The 24,393-nt window shown below is 40.8% G+C and overlaps 2 protein-coding genes and 4 pseudogenes across 2 annotated transcripts; 5 read left to right on the top strand and 1 right to left on the bottom strand.

Moving 5' to 3' along the window:
* Positions 1-421: 421 nt before the first annotated feature.
* LOC110051346 (uncharacterized) lies at positions 422-12,005 on the top strand (annotated as a pseudogene).
* On the top strand, positions 3,452-5,322 carry LOC149099300 (uncharacterized; annotated as a pseudogene).
* Positions 6,022-6,851, top strand: LOC110045990 (uncharacterized). The gene has a single exon (XM_020751654.2). It carries the CDS (start codon positions 6,047-6,049, stop codon positions 6,839-6,841), a length of 795 nt encoding a protein of 264 aa, XP_020607313.2. The 5' UTR covers positions 6,022-6,046; the 3' UTR covers positions 6,842-6,851.
* On the top strand, positions 6,873-7,838 carry LOC110045991 (uncharacterized; annotated as a pseudogene).
* Positions 12,006-17,109: 5,104 nt separating the features above from the next.
* Positions 17,110-19,263, top strand: LOC149099299 (TNF receptor-associated factor 5-like). The gene is made up of 4 exons (XM_089276798.1): positions 17,110-17,180; positions 17,252-17,731; positions 18,548-18,728; positions 19,042-19,263. Exons 1-4 carry the CDS (start codon positions 17,110-17,112, stop codon positions 19,261-19,263), a joined length of 954 nt encoding a protein of 317 aa, XP_089132924.1.
* A 3,389-nt stretch (positions 19,264-22,652) lies between these two features.
* On the bottom strand, positions 22,653-24,393 carry LOC149099298 (uncharacterized; annotated as a pseudogene).

Here is a 24,393-nt window from a genome sequence, read left to right as displayed (position 1 = left end):
CTTCCACTTGAACTTGAAAAACTTGAAGAACTCGTAATGGGACCGATTTAAGCGTTATGAAAGGCTTGTGTGTCTTGCTTGAATGCAACGACGCTAAACAGTAGTAACAGACTGACAAAGGACGCTAAGTCACGGTGACACAAAGTAAATTGATACTCTTGTTGGGGGCGGTACCCTTTTAAGACACTGACAATGATTCTATTGCAGATTCTATTGTATACTACGTGTTAAGAAAGGTGGCAAAAATGGTATAATTTTCATGACTTTCAGCGATTATTTTACTAGATCTTACTACGGGTAGACTAGCACAACCTGAGATCATATACAACCATTATTTTTCTGACAAACGGAGCGAAATAGAATAAAACTGGCAGGTGGCTAATTTTTAATGAAAGGAAGGTGTTAGCAAGGCACTTTTTTGTCTATTTTCGTAGTAATAGGAAAGAAGAAAAAAAGACCGCTTGATGGTCCTTGATAGCAGTATATTAGCCTGCAGAACAGGCGGTTTATTTTTGTTGGGGTAATTGCGAGGTCGCGCGAAGCGCGAGGGGAAAATAATTAGTTCTGCAGGCTAGCAGTATATTCTCGGGCACTATGACAGTTTTCTACTATCACAATGGGTTAATTGGGAGGTATACGGAGAGTTTGTTTAATGTACCCAAAATAAACAGAACGGAAATCACAAGATGAAGCATGAATGTATTGGGCGAGTATTTTAAAAAGTTATTTCTAGGCGCATGGAGCGTTATTTACTTTTTAAATTCTGGACAATATAAGGCCATAACAATACCATTAGTTAGTGTAAATAAATCAAAAAAATCGAAGGCAAACAATGACTTTTGTCTATTCTTGTACGCCCAAAAGGGTAATCAATTCGGCAATATCAAATAAAACTTTCCAACTTCTTTGAATGGGAGTGAAATATGCATCACAAAAGAGTTGAGGTGAGACAGTGATTCGGATAACGGTTGTAGCTCGATAAACCTACTGGACACATGAACCTAAAAGTCGCAAAATCCGCTTTTGTTAAGCGGTGGAAATTCATGCTTACCAATACAACATGAATTTAAATTTATTTATCGATTTGGAAAGGGGACCACGTTCAGCTTTGGTTCAATGGCTCCAAAGGCGGCGTTTGATAGCAGATCCTCTTTGGTGTGCACAATGTAATATCACGATGGAACTAACCGAGAGGAATGACCATGTGGATGGATTTCTCTGGTGAGTACAGACTACTGCATCAGTGTTTGTCTGATCCAACCCTTTTTGTAATTACCTAAGCGAAGATGGTTTTCCATGTTCTATTAAAGAAATAAAATCACACCCGAGTGCATTGTTGAGTAATAAAAGCTGGCGGGAATTTTTATAAAAACGAAAGAAGTGCATAGAGAAACAACAGTGAAACACGAGGCGCATCCGAGTGCTTCTCACACTTCTCGAGTATTCTCTAAAATTCCCGCATCCTCATATCTAACTCAGCAATACAGGAGGAAGAATATATTAATTTTGAACTGGTACGTGCGTTCAAACTCGTGACGAGAGAAGGAGGTCTGTATGGGAGAAACAGACTGAATTAGCTTGTTAGTAAGATGCTTATTATATGGTCAATCAATCAAAAAATAAATAAATAAAATTTAAATTTGCCCCTGGTATAAGAATGTTTGCTATTTCTCTCTTCTCTTAAACTAACACTATTTTTACAAGATTTCGACTGCCATTAAATTATGGCCTTGCAATTTCATCTCTCTGATCTCTAGCTATATATTTTGACTGCATGTGTTCTTTTACTTTTTTTCTCATTGAAATTTTTGGCTTTTTCGTCTGGCTGAATACAGTTTCCGTACGCTCTTTAGATTCAATGCTGAGAGAGAGCAGAATTTAAATTCTTTGTGTGCACAGTTGATCAAAAATATGCGATCGGGCGTTTTATTGTCCTACGAGAAAGGCGCGATTTCTAGGGAACCAATCGTTAGTCGAAAGATTTTTTTTGGCGGGAGAATCCAGACGTCTGCGGTTATAGCCAATCAAATAAGAGAATTTTTTCCTAGTCCTTATGAGAAACAATCATATAATAAAACGCGGGAAATCACACGCATGACATAAGCCGTGTGCTAATATTACCAATCATAGTTCGTGCAGTTTACAGGTTTAGTCGTGTTGGTGTGTAGCAATCAATTGCTTTCTAATGTTTTCTAAAACTAGTAATAAACAGACTAGGAGACTGCGTTCGACCCAAGATAGGTCTGAAAGGCATTTTCGAGCCGCTTTCAAGGACTACACTTTTCGGCTGTGTAGAGTAGAGTTATCACTTCTAAATCAAGGCCATTTTTCAACCTTTGTTCGATGCTGATCAGTAGTGATCAGTATATCCTTGATTCGCATTTCCAGATAAATCGAGGGGAAAGTTGCTACTTTCTAAAAAAACTAGAAATGTTTATAAACAAACCGATATAAAAACTGTTGGTGTTTGATGCGAATGAATTATATTTGACAGCGGCTTGAAAAATGCCAATTTTTTCTAATTTTTCAGACGTTAGCCCTAGGCTTTCAAGCCTAGGGCTAACATTTAGATGCAGCTAGAGGGAGCGAAAGGAAAGGGAGCCGTAAAAAACTGAGCACAGAAACGACTAAAATGTGCTTATTTTCTTTCCAAAAGGGAACTGCACGAAAAATACAATCGATATCTTAACTTAATGGTCGTTCACAAGTTAAACTTCTAACAGTGTGATTTTTCTTAAAATTTCACCAGTGCTGGCTAGTTTAAGAAATTATCATGTCAGAAATGAAAACAAAATCGGGGTCACAGCTAGGGTTTTTGGCCACACGTGCACGCAACTTGTAACCATTATCCATTGATCCATTACCGCACGATGCTCACCGAAAATGAAAATACTACGGTCGACCTTGCGAGCTGCAAATAAATCGGTCAAAAATCAAATCCTGTTTTTTTTTTATGCACACAAAATCTTGTCGGTATTTCTCTTATGTTATATTTTTGGCGCATTGTAGCTCAATTCTTAATAGTGTGTTTTTCTTTTGTTTTATCAGGAGATGTACTGGGTGTCGCAAAAAACAAAGCTTGCGAACGAACAGCTTTTTCACTGAATTCCTGAAGATCCCTTTAGGAACTCTACTTTGCGTCATGTTTTCCTTCGTGCACGAAGAGTCACGACGTAGAATTGCAGCAATGCTAAACTTAAGGTGAAGTTTAGTTTCTCGCATTTATAGACAACTACAAGATCTGTGCTCAGTGGATCTAGAAAACAGATCATTCCTACTGTTTGGAGGACCCAGAGCTATTATAAAGTGCGATGAAAGCAAGTTCAATCATAAAGCCAAGGTACTAAACAAATTTACCGGAGTGATATAGCTGCCGTATTCAAAGAAAACACACAATAAAGAAAGGAAATTAGGGATCAATTAACCGCTTTTTATCGCTTTAAGTTTAAGTTTATGGCAGCCATAAACTGATGTTAATGAGACCTGAGAGACAATATCTCAAAGTCAGGCACACACATTCTGCATTGTAACACTTTATTTCAGAGACATGTAACACTATGAACCTCGTGTCATGCTCATAAGTAAATCCCAGTAACATAGGTAACATGACACCAATTCCTGATCTCAAAGTCCATCAGGGATTCCCAGTTGAAAACAATCACCCCCTTTGGATATCACAACAAACCTTTCATTTCCTAAGTAAAGCCACTGTTATCTACATCTGTAAAAGACAGTGTATCAATGGTTCCAGTCATGTCTCTCACATGTCCACCTCATGCCCCTGACCTCTAGTCAAGCACACGCTCCTCGTTGTATTCAGTCTTCTCGTTTAGCCGATCCTTCACCACTGATTTTTCTTTTGCGGCCACTAATTTTCTGCTCGGCGTGCTGTACGAAGCTCCGGGTGAAACATTCTCCCACAATCCTGTGACCATACCCAACCATGGACGACGTAATCCTCAAAAACTCTCTCGGACCTGCCAAGGTCTTGCTGCAAATCCCCTAAACAACGAACAGACCAACTACCGATCAGTGGCCACTGAAGCCCTTCGCCTCCTGCTGGCCCAACATAATCTTGTTCAGACGGGCACTCGTCAACAACTCGTCACACGCCTTGAAACCCACCTCAACAACTCTCTGTCTGGTGTGGTTACCATCACTGACACTTCTACCAACACGCTACCACAAGAAGAGCTAGCGCAGATTATCTCCTCATTAATCGACGAAAAACTAGCCGCACGGAAAGATGGCGGCCAACAACACAACCGGCTAGTTCCCACTCCCCACACGGGATCCCATTTAACGGTCCCCAGTCCTCCTATGCCAAGTCCCACCCAAGATGGCGGCCAACCACAACAACAGAGCGTTACTACATTGCCGCCAGCCTTTCATGCCTTCAACCCATCGGATGGTGGCCAACAACACCAGAGCGTTGCTACACCGCTGTCCGCCTCCCCTGCCTTCAACCCAGCGGATCCAGCCACCGTCGCCGCTCTCCACCTGGACTTTCGCCAACCCTCACTGGCTAGCCACTTGACGAAGACTACGACGACTGCCATCACGAACAGTGACTACGTGGACTTTGCAACCCTCCTCCCCATCTCTTCCCTCCTTGAAGAGGCTCGAACTCCCAGCTCCACCTTCAAGTTGGGGCTCAAGGGGTGACTATTCCCCTCCCTGCCACCTCCAAATGTCCCAAAATCACCTCCATTGAAAAATGGCTGGATGCCTTTGCCATTTTCTCCTCGGTCCTGGTTTCCATTTATCTCTCCCGCACCACCGCGTTAATTGCCTACCAGCAGTTAATCAGGGACGCAGCGAGGAAATTTCCCGGGATGGCATGGTACGTCTACGACGTTGAGTTTCGGCGTCGTGCCTCCCACAACCTCTCCCTCAACTGGGGGGAATGGGACGTCCAATTATATCTAGACACATTTACAGGCCTCCCCAACTCTGGCTGCCGAGCCTGTAGTAGCTCTGATCACCAGGCTGACTCCTGCCCCCTGTCTCCCCCTAGGTCCAGGGACTCCCCGACCCGGTCAGACCTCTGCTACAATTTCAACAATGGTCGTCCCTGTGGCCGCTCCCCATGCCCCTACAAGCACAGATGCAACCAGCCAGGATGTAGTGCCACCCACTCAGGCCAGGACCACTCCAAACTCTCCCGCAGCAAAGAGGACCACCTTAAATCATCTACAGGCTCTAGCAACTCCTCCCGCAGCCACTCCTGAATACCTAGCTCATCTCTCACCCCCCACCCCCATTAATATCCCCAGACTGGCATCCTATCTCCAGGATCACCCTCATCAACCCTTTGTGCACCACCTCCTCTCTGGCCTTTCCGAAGGTTTTAAAATCGGTCATACTGGCCCCCAGGTTGCACAAGAATTCCCCAATTTGCCCTCTGCTAAGGAAAACCCTTCTGTTATTGACAGCAACGTGTTAAAAGAAGTCTCACTAGGCCACACTGCAGGGCCCTTTCTTTCCCCCCTTTCCTAATCTTCAAGTTTACCCAATTGGGGCTATTCCTAAAAAACATTCCTCAGAATGGCAGACAATATTCCACCTCTCCTACCCCAAACACCGCCTCACTAGCGTCAATGCCCACATCCCCCCCGAAGACTATTCTCTCCAGTACATTAAAGTAGATAACACAATCACCATTCTCCAAGATCTTGGTCAGAACTGCTTTATGTCCAAACTGGACATTAAAGCTGCCTTCCAGAACATCCCAGTCCACCCCTCTGATTGGGAACTGCTAGGGATGAAGTGGCAAGGGCTGTATTTCTTTGATATGGTCCTTCCCTTCGGTCTGCGTAGTGCCCCCTTTCTCTTCGACCAGTTCTCCTCGGCCCTCGAGTGGATCATTCAAAACAAGTTCCACATTCCCAAGGTTATTCACATTCTCGATGACTTTTTTATCGCAGCAGCCCCACCCTGGACCCACTGTGCAACAGCTCTCTGCAATGTCCTCCACCTGTTCACTGAGCTAGACATCCCCATTGCCCCTGGCAAAACCTTTCCTCCCTCTACCTTTCTGGAATTCATGGGTATCCTCCTAGACTCCCATACGATGGAGGCCGGCCTCCCACAAGACAAGCTCGCTCGTACCAAACAGGCCCTCCATCAGTGGTCCCTTAAAAAATCAGCAACCCTGCGAGAACTTCAATCCCTAATAGGCACTCTCCAATTCGCATGCCGGGTGATTGCCCCTGGTCGCCCCTTCCTCCAACGTATCATCCACCTTACTAAGGGTACCCATCTCCCCCACTGGCACATCAAACTCAATGCTGGTTTCCATAAGAACATCAAGATGTGGGTTGATTTCCTAGAACACTGGAATGGGGTAAGCATTTTTCTTGATTCCCATGTCTCCAAACCCCCCGACCTCCAACTTTCCACAGATGCCTCTGGGTCCATAGGCTATGGAGGGTTCTTAGACGGGCTATGGTTCCAGGGTCACTGGCTACCAGAACACACCCTTAACAAAAACCAGGGCATGAGTATCGAATGGCAGGAGTTATTCCCCATTTACCTGGCATGTGTCCTGTGGGGCCCCACCTGGTCGGGGAAGCGTATCCTGATGTGGTGCGACAATCAGTCAGTGGTAGCCATCCTCAACTCCAAACACTCCAAGTCTCCCCGGATAATGGACCTTGTCCGCAGCATCACCCTCCTTATCCTCAGTAATAACTTCACTATTAGCGCTACCCACATCCCTGGGCTGGATAATGCTATTGCTGACTCCCTTTCCCGTTTTCAGATGGATCGTTTCCGGGCCCTGGCTCCCACAGCCTCTCTCACTCCCTGCATCATCCCTTCATCAGCGATGCTCATCTGACAGCCTCTGTACAGCAATACTTCCATGCCTCTCTCGCCCCCTCCAAAGGTGAACCTACCAGGCAGGTCAAAAACATTTCTTAACCTTCAACCTCATGCATGGATTGGTGGGCCCCTCTAACCCCCTATTGCCAGCATCAGAAATGACTCTCATTTATTTTGCCTCTCACGTAGCGAAAACCGTTTCATATGACACAGTCAAACTCTATTTGGTTGCTGTTCAAGACCTCCATCGTGAGCGCAACTTCCCCCTTCATATCAACAAAATGCATCGTCTTCAAAAAGTCCTGACAGGTATAAAACGCCTAGCCCCCTCAACAAGACGCAATCGCTTCCCGATCACTACCTAAATCCTCACTGCAATCCACACCTATCTCCGCCCTGCACTGAGCACTAATTTAGACCATATTATGCTTTGGGTAGCCTTCACCCTAGCATTCTTCGCCTTTTTACGTGCTAGTGAGTTCACCTGTAATGGCCCCTTCAACCCTGAGGTTCATCTCACTTCCCAAGATATAACCTTCCACCCCGATTTGCTATCCCCTCCCCTTATGTGGGTTAGGATAAAACAATCCAAAACCGACCCCTTCCGCCAAGGATGCACCCTCACCATAGCAAAGTCCACCTCACCCATCTGTTCTGTGATGGCGATGAAAGACTACATCCTCCAAGCCCAGCCTCCAGCAAGCCGTCCTTTATTTATGTTCTCTCAATCTGGCTCATGGCTAACCCGCTCAAGCCTCACCAAGGAGCTCCAGTTTATTCTACAGCAATGCGGCTTCCCGTCCAACAACTTCTACTCCCACAGCTTCCGCATCGGGGCCGCCACATCTGCAGCCGCAGCAGGCATCCCTGCGTGGCTAATTAAAGTCCTAGGACGGTGGAGCTCAGACTGCTACAAACGATACATCCAAACTCCACAATCTACTATTTTAACTGTACCTAAACTGTTAGTAAGCCACAGAAGCTCTCATTCCTTATCTTTAGCTTGTAAGTAATCTTAAGTAATATTTTATGAACATGGCATCTGACCTTTGCTCAAGAGTCCTGCCCCCACTTTATGGGGGTATTGCGTCCCTCAGTTAAACAAGTTCCGCAATTCGTGGCAGGGAAGTGCACCCATTACCTGCACTTTACCCCACAGTAAGGTTCTAGCCCACTGGAGACAGGTCCGGAGAAATTACCTATTCCAAGGTGGCTAGCCCCGGTACCACCTGATCTGTACTCCCCCCAGGAGGGCCCCCTTCCTGGGCCCCTACTCCCCAGTCGTCCTTCCCTGCCACCCAAATTTTACCCACAGCCAGTGTGTTATTTTCTAAATGTAGTGTCGTTAGTGGAAGCTCAGACCAAGCCTCGAAAGAGAATCATTAAGTTTAAGTTTATGGCAGCCATAAACTGATGTTAATGAGACCTGAGAGACAATATCTCAAAGTCAGGCACACACATTCTGCATTGTAACACTTAATTTCAGAGACATGTAACACTATGAACCTCGTGTCATGCTCATAAATCCCAGTAACATAGGTAACATGACACCAATTCCTGATCTCAAAGTCCATCAGGGATTCCCAGTTGAAAACAATCACCCCCTTTGGATATCACAACAAACCTTTCATTTCCTAAGTAAAGCCACTGTTATCTACACCTTTAAAAGACAGTGTATCAATGGTTCCAGTCATGTCTCTCACATGTCCACCTCATGCCCCTGACCTCTAGTCAAGCACACGCTCCTCGTTGTATTCAGTCTTCTCGTTTGTGCCGATCCTTCGCCACTGATTTTTCTTTTACCCTCTCACCCTCCCATGACTGGGACCCTTGCTTTACACATCTGAACCCCTGATACTACACTTTAGGATCATCTTCAAGCAAATAAACAAATTATTTAGATCTATAGAAATGTTCACCATGAATAAGGCTAATAATCTGTCTTTCCCAAAAAAAAAAAAATGGGGGCAAGCTTTGATACTACAATTCAGAATGTCGTGTATAGATACTGAACATTACTATTCCGCTACTTTTAGAAAAACATTTATCCATATAAACTTATGATATCATTTGCTTAGTATAAAACAATAATAATAATAATAATTATACCATTAATGGCTATAGGCTAGGGTTATCTGTCTCCTAGCAAGCCTTAGACCTTATCATTCAGGGTGCAATGAACAGAGACTATTTTGGTGACTTTCTGTTGTTTGCTATTAAAGGACGGTGGCAGGGAAGTATACTTTACCCCACAGTAAGGCTCTAGCCCACTGGAGAGAGGTCCGGAGAAATTACCTATTCCAAGGTGGCTACCCCCGGTACCACCTGATCTGTACTCCCCCCAGGAGGGGCTCCCCCTCCTGGTTCCCTCAGTCCCCTGAGACTGTGGGATATGGGCCTCATCCCTGGAGGCAGGTCTGGAACTTTTATTCCAGGGTGGCTACCCCCGGTACCACCTGATCTGTACTCCCCCAGGAGGGCCCCCTTCCTGGGCCTCTACTCCCCAGTCGTCCTTCCCTGCCACCCAAATTTTACCCACAGCTAGTGTGTTATTTTCTAAATGTAGTATCGTTAGTGGAAGCTCAGACCAAGCCTTGAAAGAGGATCATTAAACACCTGTAAACATACGATCCTGGCGTCTATTGTCCCCTTTATGCCTAAAACCATCAGAATGCCAAAGGCATCTTTTGGGATTGTCAGGTATACTTTCTTTTGAAATGTTGGAACGTTTACGGTGGCTATGAAATCGCTCCAAGAAAATGTGATGTAAGTGGAGAATGATCATCGCAGTAAATTTTCCAATTTAAGCAACTGGAAAGAAGCTTGAAAAAAATCAGGGCTTCAACGGGATTCGAACCCGTGACCTCCGCGATACCGGTGCGATGCTCTACCAACTGAGCTATGAAGCCACACATTGGGAGCGAGGCCACTTAATTGAGTTCATATCTTCCCATGAGGAGTGAAATGATGTGAAGTTTATATGAAATAATTCATATATGAACTGCGGTTGTAGATGAAAGTGGAGAATGATCATCGTAGTAAATTTTCCAATTTAAGCAATTGGAAAGAAGAAGCCTGAAAAAAATCAGGGCTTCAACAGGATTCGAACCTGTGACCTCCGCGATACCGGTGCGATGTTCTACCAACTGAGCTATGAAGCCACACATTGGGAGCAAGGCCACTTAATTGAGTTCATGTCTTCCTGTGAGGAGTGAAATGATGTGAAGTTTATATGAAATAATTCCTATATGAACTGCGGTTGTAGATGAAAGTGGAGAATGATCATCGCAGTAAATTTTCCAATTTAAGCAATTGGAAAGAAGAAGCCTGAAAAAATCAGGACTTCAATGGGATTTGAACCCGTGACCTCCGCAATACCGGTGCGATGCTCTACCAACTGAGCTATGAAACCACACATTGGGAGCGAGGCCACTTAATTGAGTTCATATCTTGATATATGTTCATATCTTAATATGAGATATCAACTCAATTAAGTGGCCTCACTCCCAGTGTGTGGCTTCATAGCTCAGTTGGTAGAGCATCGCACCGGTATCGCAGAGGTCACGGGTTCGAATCCCATTGAAGCCCTGATTTTTTTTTCTGGCTTCTTCTTTCCAATTGCTTAAATTGGAAAATTTACTGCGATGATCATTCTCCACTTTCATCTACAACGGCAGTTCATATATGAATTATTTCATATAAACTTCACATCAAAAAATGTGATGTCTTCAGTGCTGTGTATACAGTCAACTCGCTTAAAGAAAATTAAGGGTGTTTTAACATGTTCTACTGTTGCTATAACCTTTGGCAAAGTTTAAAAAAAACTCTGTACTGTGGGTTCAGGGCCATATATCAAGATATGAACTCAATTAAGTGGCCTCGCCCCCAATGTGTGGTTTCATAGCTCAGTTGGTAGAGCATCGCACCGGTATTGCGGAGGTCACGGGTTCAAATCCCATTGAAGCCCTGATTTTTTTTTCTGGCTTCTTCTTTCCAATTGCTTAAATTGGAAAATTTACTGCGATGATCATTCTCCACTTTCATCTACAACGGCAGTTCATATATGAATTATTTCATATAAACTTCACATCAAAAAATGTGATGTCTTCAGTGCTGTGTATACAGTCAACTCGCTTAAAGAAAATTAAGGGTGTTTTAACATGTTCTACTGTTGCTATAACCTTTGGCAAAGTTTAAAAAAAATTCTGTACTGTGGGTTCAGGGCCACCTCAAATTTTAAAAACATTTAATGCGTTAACACGCGGATGAGTTCAGGGACTAGTCTAAGCCTAACTCCACTGTTTATTCCAGTACAACAGGGGGAGGAGAGCAACCCGTGATGCGTGGGTGTTTGGCATCGTAACCACAGAATATAGTCCCGTGCGGGGTTACTTCAAGGTTGTCGATAGAAGAAATGCGGCCACCCTTCTGCCCATCATCAACAGATGCATCTTGCCTGGTAGTAAAATCTATACAGATGACTGGGGCGCATACAGACGACTTCTACAACTGGCAAATGTCCGCAGACATAGAGTTGTTGTACACGCCCACAATTTTGTCGATCCACGCACTGGAGTGTACACACAGGAGGTGGAGTCTTGCTGGAATCAGCTTAAACTTAGGCAAAAACAAAGAAATCCTATCTCAATGAAAGAATGTGGCGGCAGTGGCAAGGAGGAGATCATACTCAAATCATTGCAAACTTTATCGCCATTATACCCCTCCAATTCTCGACTAACCAGCCAGCTCTGTGACTTTGAACTTGCATGTGATATTCCATTATCAATGAAATGGAAAATGTTTTTTTTAATGACAATTGTGTTGAGATAAAATGGAGTTCAAAGAAAATAAGCATGTTAATCAGTCTGATTGTCGCATAAAGGATTACTATTGTTACAAGAAGACAAAGTGGGATTATTTTTCATTCTAAAAATATGTCGTTTTTGTTGAGCCCAACTCAAAGAATGTGTTTTTTAAGTGTATCGTTAAAATCTTCTCACATAGTAATTACCAAGTCGCTTATAGAGTGTGCATTTTTATAGTTGACTCAGGTTTAGCAGTCTAAACTTGTCAACTAGGACTGAACGATATGTGTGTTAACAATTGTTTTGAAATAGAGAATAAAGGTAACACTTTTCAGTAGAAACAAAGCCACTCAGAGATTTTTTATTTGTTTTGACCACTGATCATTTTTACTGATCAAACTGCGCTCATTTGTTGCTGGCAATACGACATTTGGTCCCTGTTGTATAAAAAATCCCTGTATTCTCTTTTCCTGGCTACACTCCTGCACCTTCTGTATGTTTAAAGAAAGTTATGTTGGCTCAGTGTAGAGATGCACAGACACAATGCTACAATGTTAAAAATTTCATTAAATGCTGATATACAGCAAACTATTGCATCATACTAACAAAGATCCATTGAGTTTTCCCATCCCCGACAGCGTACACGAAGTAGCGATATTCTTTCCTGTGTAACAGTTACCAACTACAGTTGAATCCCGGTAACTCTAACCCTCAATAACTGGAACTCCCGCCAACTTGAACCTTTTTCGATTCCCCTTCAGGTCATTTTCTTACTAATTTTACCCTCGATAACTCAAACTCCCGATATCTCAAACTTTTTTCGATTTCCCTTGAAGGTTCGAGTTATCGGGATTCAGCTGTATTCACATCAATGTCTGTGGCTAGCGGTGATATTTACCGAGCCATGAAGCGGCGAGCTAAATATCCATCAAGTAGCCATCGACACTGCGGCGAATACGTTGTTTTTGTAAATACTCAATGAATTATGACTTTCAAAATGCTAACGACCGTTTGAGAATAAACTAATTATTGATTAAAGCTAAAACCCTGGCTGAAATTTTAAAAAAATTAGGTCTGCAGTGTGTACAGAGTGTCTAGCACTGATCTTTAATGAGCTTTATGTATACTAGTTATGTAACACTTTCTCGTGGTAGACCATGGAATACCCCACCTGTCACTTGTATTTTCTTCATATACACACTTGCCTTTAACTATTTTATACCATGCCATAGAAAATACACTAACTAAATCTCGCCGGGACATAAGATCGCAGTGCCCAATGGGAAGGTTGAGTTGAATACCGTCGAAAATACAACGGCTTTTCTCTGTTCTGATCGGCAGTTTTTTGTATGGCATGGTATAAAAAAATATGCTATTTCTACTCCAGATAACCTTCCTAGATACCCTTGCACTTGTTTAATATTCCTACTCGTATTTCTCTGCTATGCTGTTGAAGCTTGATATTTTGACCCTTTTTCCACACCTATAGTGTATCAGTATGCCAGCAAAATCCTAATAATTGCATGACTTTGACCAAGCAATACAATAATTGAGTGGAAAAATGGTTAAGCGAGTGACAGATAGGTTAGATCCACGCGTTATAGTCACATCACGCCATATGATGCCCCACTCTCAACTCTCTACCCACTCAGTGAAAGCATTGAAATACAGTCAACATATAAAGAAGAGATACGCAAATGTTGACCATTTTTAATTTCTCAGTGTTTTTTACCCTTTTTTGCATTTACCAGCGAGAAAGTAGTCTTTTTTTATTGATTTTTATCAAATTTTACAAATTTTACCAATTTTGTACTTGTTATTATTCTTAGCTAGATCTTTTTAAATTATTGTAATTTATTTTTTAACTATATAGTTGAGGTCCACAGGGTTACCAGTCTACGACTGTAAGAAGTGTTTCTTCGTTAAATAAAGTTAATTACTTCCCTACCGCTTACTTATAATGCACAAAGTTCAATAAAGATCAGCACTAGCAGCACATTCGCAGTTGCCTCCGCCAGGAAAAGTAAATTTCTAACATAGTGTTTGATTTTGCTGGGCTATTTCTTGTAGGTATATTGGAGTTTGCCCCTGCAGTGGAGTTTAGCGGAGTTTGCCCCCACTGACAAAAAAGTCCGAGGTACGGCCCTGTGTATGCAAATGATTCTTATACAAAAGCGACCTTAAGTCTATTATATGAATGGAAGTTAGCTTTCTCATGCAGAAGATTGAAGTATTTTTTTCAGAATTTAGTATTCCTTTTTTGGCTTAATCCAGTTTAACTCTTGAAAGTTTACCTTGATGAATATAACGCATGAAGAAGGTTACTTTTAAAGTTATTGAGGTTTCAGACCTTGAAATCAGCGATAAGAGGGAAAATTTGTACCGTTGAGGACATTATATTACAAAGCTGAAGTGCGTTGTAACAAATAATTTTGTGAACCGTTTATTGTTATGGATTAAAGGTTATTTGAGCAATTAAATTGTTACTTTGTATTTGTAGCCGCATTGGCACTTTCTTTCACAATTGTAAACCCCTTGCTGTTCCAAATCATACTCCCTTACTAATCTTGAAGTAACTGGCCCAGTGGTGGATCTAGGGGAGGGGCCAAAGGTGCCCGGACCAAACTTATTCTCCAGAGTGGGCACCACTGTTATTCGAGGGCCCACCCCACTAACATGAAGGTCTTGTTCCACTGCTCTATTTCATGCTTCACGCCGATGTAGCCTACTACGAAAGATGTCAAGGAACATTTTCCTGCAACAATGTTTCGTGGTTAAACCACGCCATAGATAACATCGTACTTATCACTCGAATGTAGACAAAAAATTTTCAAATATTTGAGCACACTCTTATATACCGAACAACTGAAAACATCAAGTGCTGGAACCACTAGCCCTTTATTAGGCGAACTGTTTTCATGCAATTATTCTCTTTCTTTATCCTTATTTGTTAGGACTACAATTTCAACCGCGGAAATAGTCTGTGTTACTGTATATACCGGGATATATAGAGGATAATACATGGTTGCGCGGGGATATGAAATTTATCGAACAAATGAGATATCGGATTTGAACACGAGAAGATAAATTTTATATATCCAAGCAACCATGTATTATTCTGTTTACTATATAAACCTACTAATTAGGATGTTTTTGACGATTTTCCGAAGATTTCCGTAAATTTTCAAAATGTTGTCCGAAGGTTGTACGAATGATTCCAAACACTTTCCAAACTTTAAAAAAAATTTCCGAAGTTTTCTGAAGATTTCAAAGGAAGATCTGAAGATGTTTCGATATTATATTGATTTACTTTGGCTCACTGAGCATCGAAACATTCCAAACTCTGTGAGATGATTGGTCACATGTGTGGATATCATTTTTATCCACACATGTGTGATACCATTTTTCTCGATTTGCTACCACTTGCTGAACCATTGCAGTTTGTATAATAAAACACTGTTTTGACTAGAAATTAAATGTTGAAAAATCCCAGAGTTTAGTTGTAGCTGAAACAGATCAAGCTAGATCAAGCAGATCAATTGAGATTTCGCACTATATCTGTGAATACCTTACCTTTTTCACAGAAACCTAATTTCGAGCATACACCTAATTGCAGTAAGGTTGTCATAGAAAAAAGTCAAAAGTCTAATAGGAATTAACTAGCGCATGCTAAATTTTATTCATACAAAAGGCCTCAAATGCCTCAAAACACGAATAAATTAATTTATCTTGTTACATTATGAAAAAGTGGACTCAAAGTGTGCAGATACAAAATGCAGATTAAGGATTAAGGATTTAGGATTTTTCAATAGAATGTACCATTTCTGCTGTGCGATTTATTTATAATGCAGCTTTTGATTAATTTGGAAAGTTGAGGGAGAGGAATATCTTGTTTGATTTAAGATTTTAACAGTCAATTATTTTGGACATTGCTGTTCACTGTGCACACCTACATTCAGAGTTTGATCTATTTTTTTTTAAAAAAGAGGAATGGCTCTCAACAAATATTTGGTTACCTATATTCTTTAAATGCCAAGTTAATAAGAGGGGGGTGGGTGGGATGGGGGACACGCTGGTTTGAGGTGGATGTCGACAAATGTGCTATATCTCTATCAAAAGTTGTAAAAATATTTCACACAGTTGTGAGTTAATTAAACTTGCTGAAATTCAACAAAACTTGTCGTCACTGAGGGATGTGTAAAGAGCTACATGTTTGATGGAATAACATTTTGCGATCGCCAATATTTTACTATTTTTATCCTAAAATCCTTCGCTCCCCCAGACAATAAATAATGACTGGTTCCTAAGTGTATGTACCTAAAAACCTATCTCACAAATATTGAGCTTTCGCATACAGACCTCGAAAACATTCAAAGCGAAAGCAAAATTAGGCTTGGAACAGCGACAATTTACGAGGTTAGAAGCCCGGGTTAGAAGTAAGCTAATTTGATTATCTCTCGCTAGACTGTCCACAACCTCTCTATTTTTCAGTTGGCGCCTAGTTCTCTCGCTGTTCTTTCCCCACGCTCATTCGATTGCAAAAATACGAAAAACTAGAGGGCTGTGAACAGTCTAATCTCTTGCGTGTACATACACTGTAAAGTGCTAGAAAACCACGCCCGGATATAATTATCATAAGGTTAAACTGACAAGTGCAATAAAGCTTAATGGGAAGCTACTAAAGAAAGAAATGATGCAAAAGCCGAATCCACAAAAAGGTTCAGAGAACAAGGAAAACTTGCGGAAAGTGACTGTGAACTTCCCCATTAGTTATTTTATTCGTGTTATTTGTTTATAAATGGACAAAGTTATTTTTGCGGTTTTCTGAAACCCACTAAGTTTATTTTTAAGTGCCCATAATAAACCAGTTTAACTTTCTTGAAATAAGGAAATATAAAGTGACATCAGAACAATTGATGGTGGTGAATTGCGTCACACCTAGGGTGCCAACTTCACACAAAGCGGACAAAGCCTAGAAATTCTGAAAAATTAAAGGGACAAAATGTCCCTGTAAAAAACCTTTTAATATGTGATTGAAATGGCTGCCATAATTGTGTAAAAGCCGCATAGCCTTATAAAGCTCTGACTCAAGTACCTGCAAAATTTCTTACGAGAAACATACAGCTTGTCACCACATCAGTCACGTCAAGCATCAAATGCTAAAAGAACTCAGATATGTATCAATCTTTTAAAATATGTTTTTGGATACCAATTAGAAAAGGACATTTTGGTAAAAAAGGAAAGAAAAAATAAGAGAGCCAAAAACTGCTAATGGTCAAAACCGGAAGCCAAGAGCAGTTTTTATGGTGTGCCAGAAACAATGAAGTTGTCAAAATATTTCCATTGATGATTTACAGAATGATATCAGATTCCTTGCAACTCTTTTTACATCCCGCCTGTTTGTGCTAGCGCGTTCGTGGTCGACAATCGCTTTTCACCAAGCTACACAGAGTATTTGAAAAAAAGTATCGTCCCAAAGATGTCAAGCGAAGCTGCTTTCAACTGTTCCTTTTTGGAGAAGGTGGACCTGAGTTTGCAATGCCGAATCTGGTGAGTTTCTTATGATAATGGTTCAATGTATTTATATTGGGATTTATACCATGTTGCATGTTGCTTTTCAGTTTAAATGTTTTCCTGAAGCCGGTTACCCTGAATTGTGGACATTCGGCCTGTCAAAAATGCATCGTTACTCTGGCTAGAATTTCCCCAAAGTGCCATAGATGCCGTACGCCATTTACAGGGAACGGCCTTACAGTCAACTACATCTTGGACACCATAACAAGAGAGCTGAAGGTGAAATGTTTAAGTGAAGGCTGCACGTGGAGTGGTATATATCCCAGAGCGGAGGACCACTACAATGAATGCCCTAAACTAGAGGAAACGTGCAAAAACGCAAACTGCAAGCACGTGGCAACCCAAGAAACCATACCTGCACATGAGGACGTCTGTCCAAAACTTCTTCTCCCATGCAGTGACTGCAAATTGATGATACCTCGAGATGGCATACAACACCACCGTCAATCGACGTGCGTAAATTCACTGGTGCAATGCCCGTTAGATTGCAGAACAGTCTTACCACGGTATGTTGATTTTTCACAATTTCTTGAACAATCAATTTCTCAATAATTAAACCAGTTTTATAAGGTCATGACATAAGTAGGATGTGCGCGGATTATGACGTATTTTCGAGGGACTTGAGAAAACACGTAAATTTAGAAGCTTCTAAAATATACTAACTGTTGGATATTTAAAATATTTTTTGGTGAGAATTAAAGGAGCTACGTCACGGACAACTAAACTTGAAAAAATTGGCAAATTTTTTCAAGTTTGTTGCTCATAATCCATCTTAATCTTCGTCAGTTGAAACCATCCTTGATTAATTTCCGTTGGTGTTTCTCTAACTATTATTTTGAGGTTTCCTTCAATTTGAAGCTAATCAGAAAAATGACTTAAACGATTTACAGATTTCAAGTCCTCTGATATGTCTGTTTCAATTATGTGAAGATAAGGGACCATTCATTTTTTATGCCAAGGCTGGGCTTGCAAAACTAAGGGGTGGGTCACGATATCTCCAGGACATTTAGTGGTGGGTGGGGGAACATCAGGGAATCTGCGTACAAAGAGAGAGGCTATCTAGTCTTTATACTGTTGAACATTTTAATTGAATTACTTGCAAAAAACATTCAGACGACTTTACTCTTGGACAAAAAAGTGTCCAAAATTTTAAAAGCACGAAATTTTTACAGTTACAAAGCAAGTCAATTACGTTATCAACAATCTTGAAAAGTCAATAATTTATGTCAATTAAAAACGTCTCTGTAAGGTATTTGTGGATAAAACCGTTACCAGTCTTCGACTACCTTGTTACAATTCTTTGTTATATTGAAACTTGACATAATAACCCATCTCAATTTCAGGAATCACGTTAACCTGCATTTGGAGCTTTGCAGCAACAAAGCTATCGAGTGCAAGGTTCCTGGCTGCAAAAGACTTGTGGCAAGGAAGGACTATCAGCAGCATGTAGTGGAGGCTGCTCAAAGTCATTACCGCCTACAAGATGGGGAAATCCAACGACTCAATAGGATAATAAACAAAGAGGTAAAAAATATCGAGATTTAACACTATATTTATGACTACATTATACAAGCTTGGTTGTTTATTTCAAGTCAGTGAAAAGGACACAAAGGTAGTTAGCTTCAAAATATATTATTTTTTATAACAGTATCTAAAACTTTTGCTTCTACATCCAAAATGCAAACTTCCTGTTCAGAATTGGATTTATAATTAAATCGAAAGTCACCGCCTCTTCCCTATTTATGGGGCAGAAGCAAACATTTGCATTTTTAAATGACTGTGGATTATCCAGAAATGGCATACTCATCAACAAACTGTTAATGCATCCAACTTACAGGAGTGCAATGCAGAGAAAAAAGAGCTTAAAGTGGAAAGGGTTTTCTCTTTTAAATGGGAAATAGAAGAGTTCCCCAACAATATGGATCTAATGAAGATGAGACAAGAGCCAATCACCAGCATCATATGCAGAAACAAAAAAGACAGTTGGAGGGCACTGCTGACACCGGACATGGATTTGTTCCTGCAACTTGTGTCAGCAGCAAACCCAGTGACAGTATAGATAAGGTAAGAAAATCAACAATTATTCAATGAGTGTATGTTGGATAGAGGTAGATAGACAATGAGGCTCGTAGCTCCAGGTTAGCTTTAAACGTCTCATATTTGGCAAGCGCTAGTGGAATATTTGTTTCATATTCGAAAACTGAAAAATTGCATTAACAGCGCTATCAAGCAGCTCTTAATGATGTTTACGCCTATACTGTGTAAACAAGAATATAAGTTTTCATTGAAATATTTGACTGGTATAACTTGGTTTCAATAGGCTTGTAGGCAAACTGTAAAAAATAATTGAAGCCGGAAATATGCCCAAATCAACAGGTCAGTACCTATTATTTGAACCTATTACGAAGCGTAAAATATTAAGGCCGCGTATAGACCATTTATTTTCATCAAATGTATCCCGGCGTGATCAATCGATGACAATCAATCATCGGAAACCAATTGATCAATTGATATCAATCGATAACAATTAGTTAATTGTTATCGATTGCTATCGGCCAATCGATGACCAATTGATAATCACAAGCTCGAGTCCTTACTAGAAATACTTGGCTTGTATCTTGATATTTTAACCTATCTTTATGTAGTCACATCAATACGGGCCATAATGTGTCTGGTAGGGTCAGTCTATTTCTTACTTGTTCTGACTCGCGTCTTGAGATTGTTATTTGCAAGCTTCATGTTCGCAAGTATTAATCTTGTTTCATTTTTGTACGATGGCAATGAGCAATTTCTTCCCATGGACGGCCAGTAACCAGAAAACTTTAAACCGTACGTTTCTGTTGTAACTTGAAAGAGTACGAACATTTTCATCCCAGTTTAGTTTGTGTTAACAATGTTAATTTTCTTGCATTATACCCGCATTTAGAGAGATCAATAAAGTTATTGTTACTGTTGTTGATGGTAACGATGATCTTCACAATTACATGTTACCATATTTCTCCTGTCAAATCATTTTTTTACCTCCCCAAAAGATATGGTAATCGATGACAATCGATGACAACCGATGGCAATTAAAAAACACAAATTTTTTGGCCATCGATTGGTCATCGATTTCCGATATCAATCGATTAATTGTTATCGATTGCTATCCACGGCCGTATTGGCAAAAAAGAAGTGTTTCGCCGAAGTAGCAGGATAACGGTAAACACAGTAACTTTGAACGTTTTGTACAAAGTCAATATACTTTGGCCGAAAAATGTTTTTCCAGAAACGTGATGTATATCGCTCCAATGTCTAATTCATCACTGTGATTGCTTTCAAAAGCGTTGAACTTTTGAGAAATAATTATTTTAAAATCAGCACCAACACTCCATCTAATTTAGTATGCAATATTTGAAACTTTATTTGTTAATCGCTTCGGCAGTTTTTTGATGTTTATTGAATGATATTGCATAAAAAGGCCTTTTTCTTCAACACTGTAGTTTTCTTATTATTTTGCGTTGCGATAGTAATTTCTGAACAGTTTTTTGCGGGGGCTTATTTTCGGCCTGATTTTGCTGCTATCAGACGGAAAAAGTTTGCAGCTCCATATTTTTGGTTTAAGGTGAAACTGAAACAAAAGAAATTCATTTTTAAATAGTATTCGGTAACCTCTGCTTGGGAGATAAAAATCGGCTGATTTTATTTTTTAGCCGGAAATCATCGGTCGTTTCTTAGGCGCAGGGCCTCTTAAAGGTCTCCCCTATAAAACACAGTTAAAAAACAATAAAAAGTTCAAGTTCCCAAAGTTCACATTACTGAAGCTGAGAAAGTGATCCAAATGCATCCTAAACTCGGAGTGCCCGGGAAACCCTGAGGAGGGTTTCTTCTGTTTCCTGAATGTACATGTTCTTGGCAGACTCCGAATGCCAGCCACCATGGCGCATAAGCAGTCTGTCGGGGATTGCTGCTGCAGCTGCTGCGGAAGCCCCATCGGATCTGAGGCTGTGTAGCCCATACTGCTTAGGATTAAGCCCTATGGCTTTCAACTGCTTCCTAACGAGCTCACTGGCTCTTGAATAAGTCAGCGGTTGCAGGCAGAGGGAAAAACCATGTTTGGTATGGCATACCTTCCTGAACAAATAGACAGATAGGCCAGCAAGCAAGAACCTTTCCATCACTGCTACTGGGCAGGAAGAAGAACAGTTGCGTGCGACCAGGATAGAAGAACCTTCCCCGAACTGGTCGTTCTTTCTTTTTGCCAAGGAGATGGACATGTGGTTGCCCGTTATAAGCAGATCGCAACCCCTCAAATCTTTAAGATCATCCCACCAAAGGCCGCAAAAACAATGGAAATCAGGCATGTTATCTGGAGCTCACTGAGGTTGCCGCCACCAAACTTGCGTACCACTTCCTTGACTTGATCTGCTGTGATGGGCATTTTCCTGTTTATGGGACAAGTTCCTAGTATTCTAGTGCATGCCTCAAGCAGTTGTTTCATCAGAGTGTGATGAGAGGGGGATGGTAAGCAGGCTTTCTGATGTGCCCAAGCTACCCCAAAGGCTGCTGCTTGGATGGAAGCCAATGATTCAGTTGTCTGCAACAAATGCACTAAGTACAAGGAAAACTCAGGACCTGATGTTGGGAGGACTTTGATGCCTCTGGGTTCTGCCCACTTCAACACTTATAACTGTCGATCAACACTTGACAGTTATAAGTGTTGATCAACAGTTGTAAGTGTCGATCAACAGTTATAAGTGGCGATCGCCTGTTATAAGTGGAGATCGAGAGTTATAAGTGGCAATTGACAGTTATCCTTTTCAACAGTTATAAGTGTCGATGGTCAGTTAATAAGTGTCGATGGACAGTTATTAAGTGTTGTAAGAAAAAATAGAGACGCTTTCGATGACCCTTCTAAGCCACCGTACATATACCTGTGGCAGTCCCAGGAGTACTGATAATATTCTCACCCTCTTCCCTAGGACCAGCTTCAAGAACATCTGCACAATTAATGAAAAGACACACACAACATATTGATACAATTAAAGCTATTTTGACTAAATCTTAGAAGGATTCAACTGCTTTCTCATGAAAGTTTGGTACATACATACTTTATTTGATGAGTAGGTTAACAATAAGGCAGCCATAGGCTGATATGGACCTACTATATACAAATAACTACAAAATACAAACACTGCACATATGAATGTTATCTGACCTCACAGGAATTCACCAAAATACATGTATGAGTAACAAATGAAATCAAAGGCATCCTGTGGTAAGCTCGTGGAGTAAATAGGATACTGTGTCAGGGAGCTGATATAGCGGATTATCAAGCCTATAGAGTGGCTGCAAATGCAGTGTAATACATTTTTCTGTCGCATGATTTCATTCGTTTGTTGTAGTTGTTGTATCTTGAATGGGAGTTTTGAAACCACTCTAGTAGAAGAGTAGTTTATTCAAGAAATACTGTAATAGCAAGTAACAGTTTATTAGCAATAACTGTAAAGGTACATTTATTCGTAAACGCAACTGTACTGCACAACTGAATGCCAGTGCATACATACTATTGTACTTTGAAGTATCGATGGAAACAGGACAGAATAAAGTTTGTTTGTCCCTTGAACATGCTTGATCCTCTTTCTTCACGTTACATGCACTGTATATGTTAAACTCAATGTTGGTATTCAATCAATTGAACTGTAACAGGAAAGATCAAAGTCTGCTTGTCCTTTAAACATGATTGGTCTTCTTTTCTAGTTGTTTTAAACACAATAGCAGTGAAAATTTCAATTATATTGGTGACACACTATCGATGGGAACTGCAACAGGAAAGATCAAAGTTTGTTTGTCCTTAAAATGTAATTGATCCTATTTTGCGGTTGTTTTAAATACAACAACAGTGAACATTTCAATTTTACTGCTGAAACACTATCAATGGGAACTGTACCAGAAAAGATTAAAGTTTGTTTGTCCTTTAAATGTTCCACTGCTTGTTGATCTTTGTTTTTAGTTAACTTTGTTGGATTTTAGTGGTTTGTCCTTTGTTTCTCTGTTGCGTTTCTGTCCTTTTGTCTTGGTGTAGTTTGTTTTTTCTTTGTCCTTGCTGAGATTCCTGTGATTGCTCCTGGCTGCTGACATTGGGTATGGATTTCAGTAGCTGTTCATCTGTTACTTCCTCCTGAGGGTGCTGTCTCATGTTAGTTACAAGCCTTTGGTTAGGCAAAAGTTGGAAGTCTACATTTTCGATCAGCAGCATTTTTTCAATCAGGGTGTCGGTGTCTTGTTTATAACTGTATATATCTTCGGATAGGAAGGCGCTGATTATTTTGGGAAAAGCAGTAACCTTGTATATTGTCATCTTTCTCTAAGTGGAAGTTTATGGTCATTTCATAGTAACATTGCTTCAACAGCATTGCCCTGTTGCAGCTTCGACAGTGGATTACCCGTGATCCTGTTGTGTTGAGAGTGATCTTTTTTGAACAATCTTTGTTGTTGCAAACTGGGTAGGCATTTATGGCTACATTCATTATGCTTGGGTAGCACAGCCATTGGGTGTTGTCTTTGGTTATGGCACCCTGAGACAAGTCTTGTGGCTCAGCATTCATAATCTGTGTTGTCTTGGTTGTAGAGAGACACTTGCCATAATAATATCTCAGTTTGGTGTCTGTTATGGTGTAAAATTTATTTTCATCCAGTTGCTTGATATGATCTTGCCATACAGACAATTCGATTGTGCCAGTGCTATCATAGAGAAGCACATTTCTCACCACAGCCCCATTTTTTTTCTGTAGTAGTTTCAGGGCCGCTCCATTTAATCATTCCACTGACTGTAAATATACCAGATGTCAGGCTTGTGAGCAAAGAGTCAATCTTTGTTACTTCCTTTGTTGGTGGAGAAAATTTGAAGTCCACATCATGTGGAGGTGCATCAAATACTGCACTGCTGTAATTGAAGAAAAGAGTTCCAGTGCTTGAAACTTGTAAGTGCTTTACCATAATTGGTTTTTGTGCAACCATGGCATCAAGAAACAGTTGACGTTTTGAAAACTCGTGTGCCTTCACTATTACTTTGAAGACCGTTTTTGTTCTTGTGCTCCTTGCAAATGGACATCAAAGAAGGTGTTGGATGACTGACTACTCTTCTGTATTTCAGTACAGACTTGCACATACCCTACCAAATCTGCAAGGTAAAACATACATGTTAAAA

Source organism: Orbicella faveolata, unplaced genomic scaffold (genome assembly GCF_042242905.1).
Source record: "Orbicella faveolata isolate gen_17 unplaced genomic scaffold, um_ofav_v1 contig_46, whole genome shotgun sequence".
Classification (NCBI taxonomy): Eukaryota; Metazoa; Cnidaria; class Anthozoa; order Scleractinia; family Merulinidae; genus Orbicella; species Orbicella faveolata.
The sequence above is the reverse complement of the archived record's forward strand: the minus strand, read 5'-3'. Positions and strand labels throughout refer to the sequence as shown.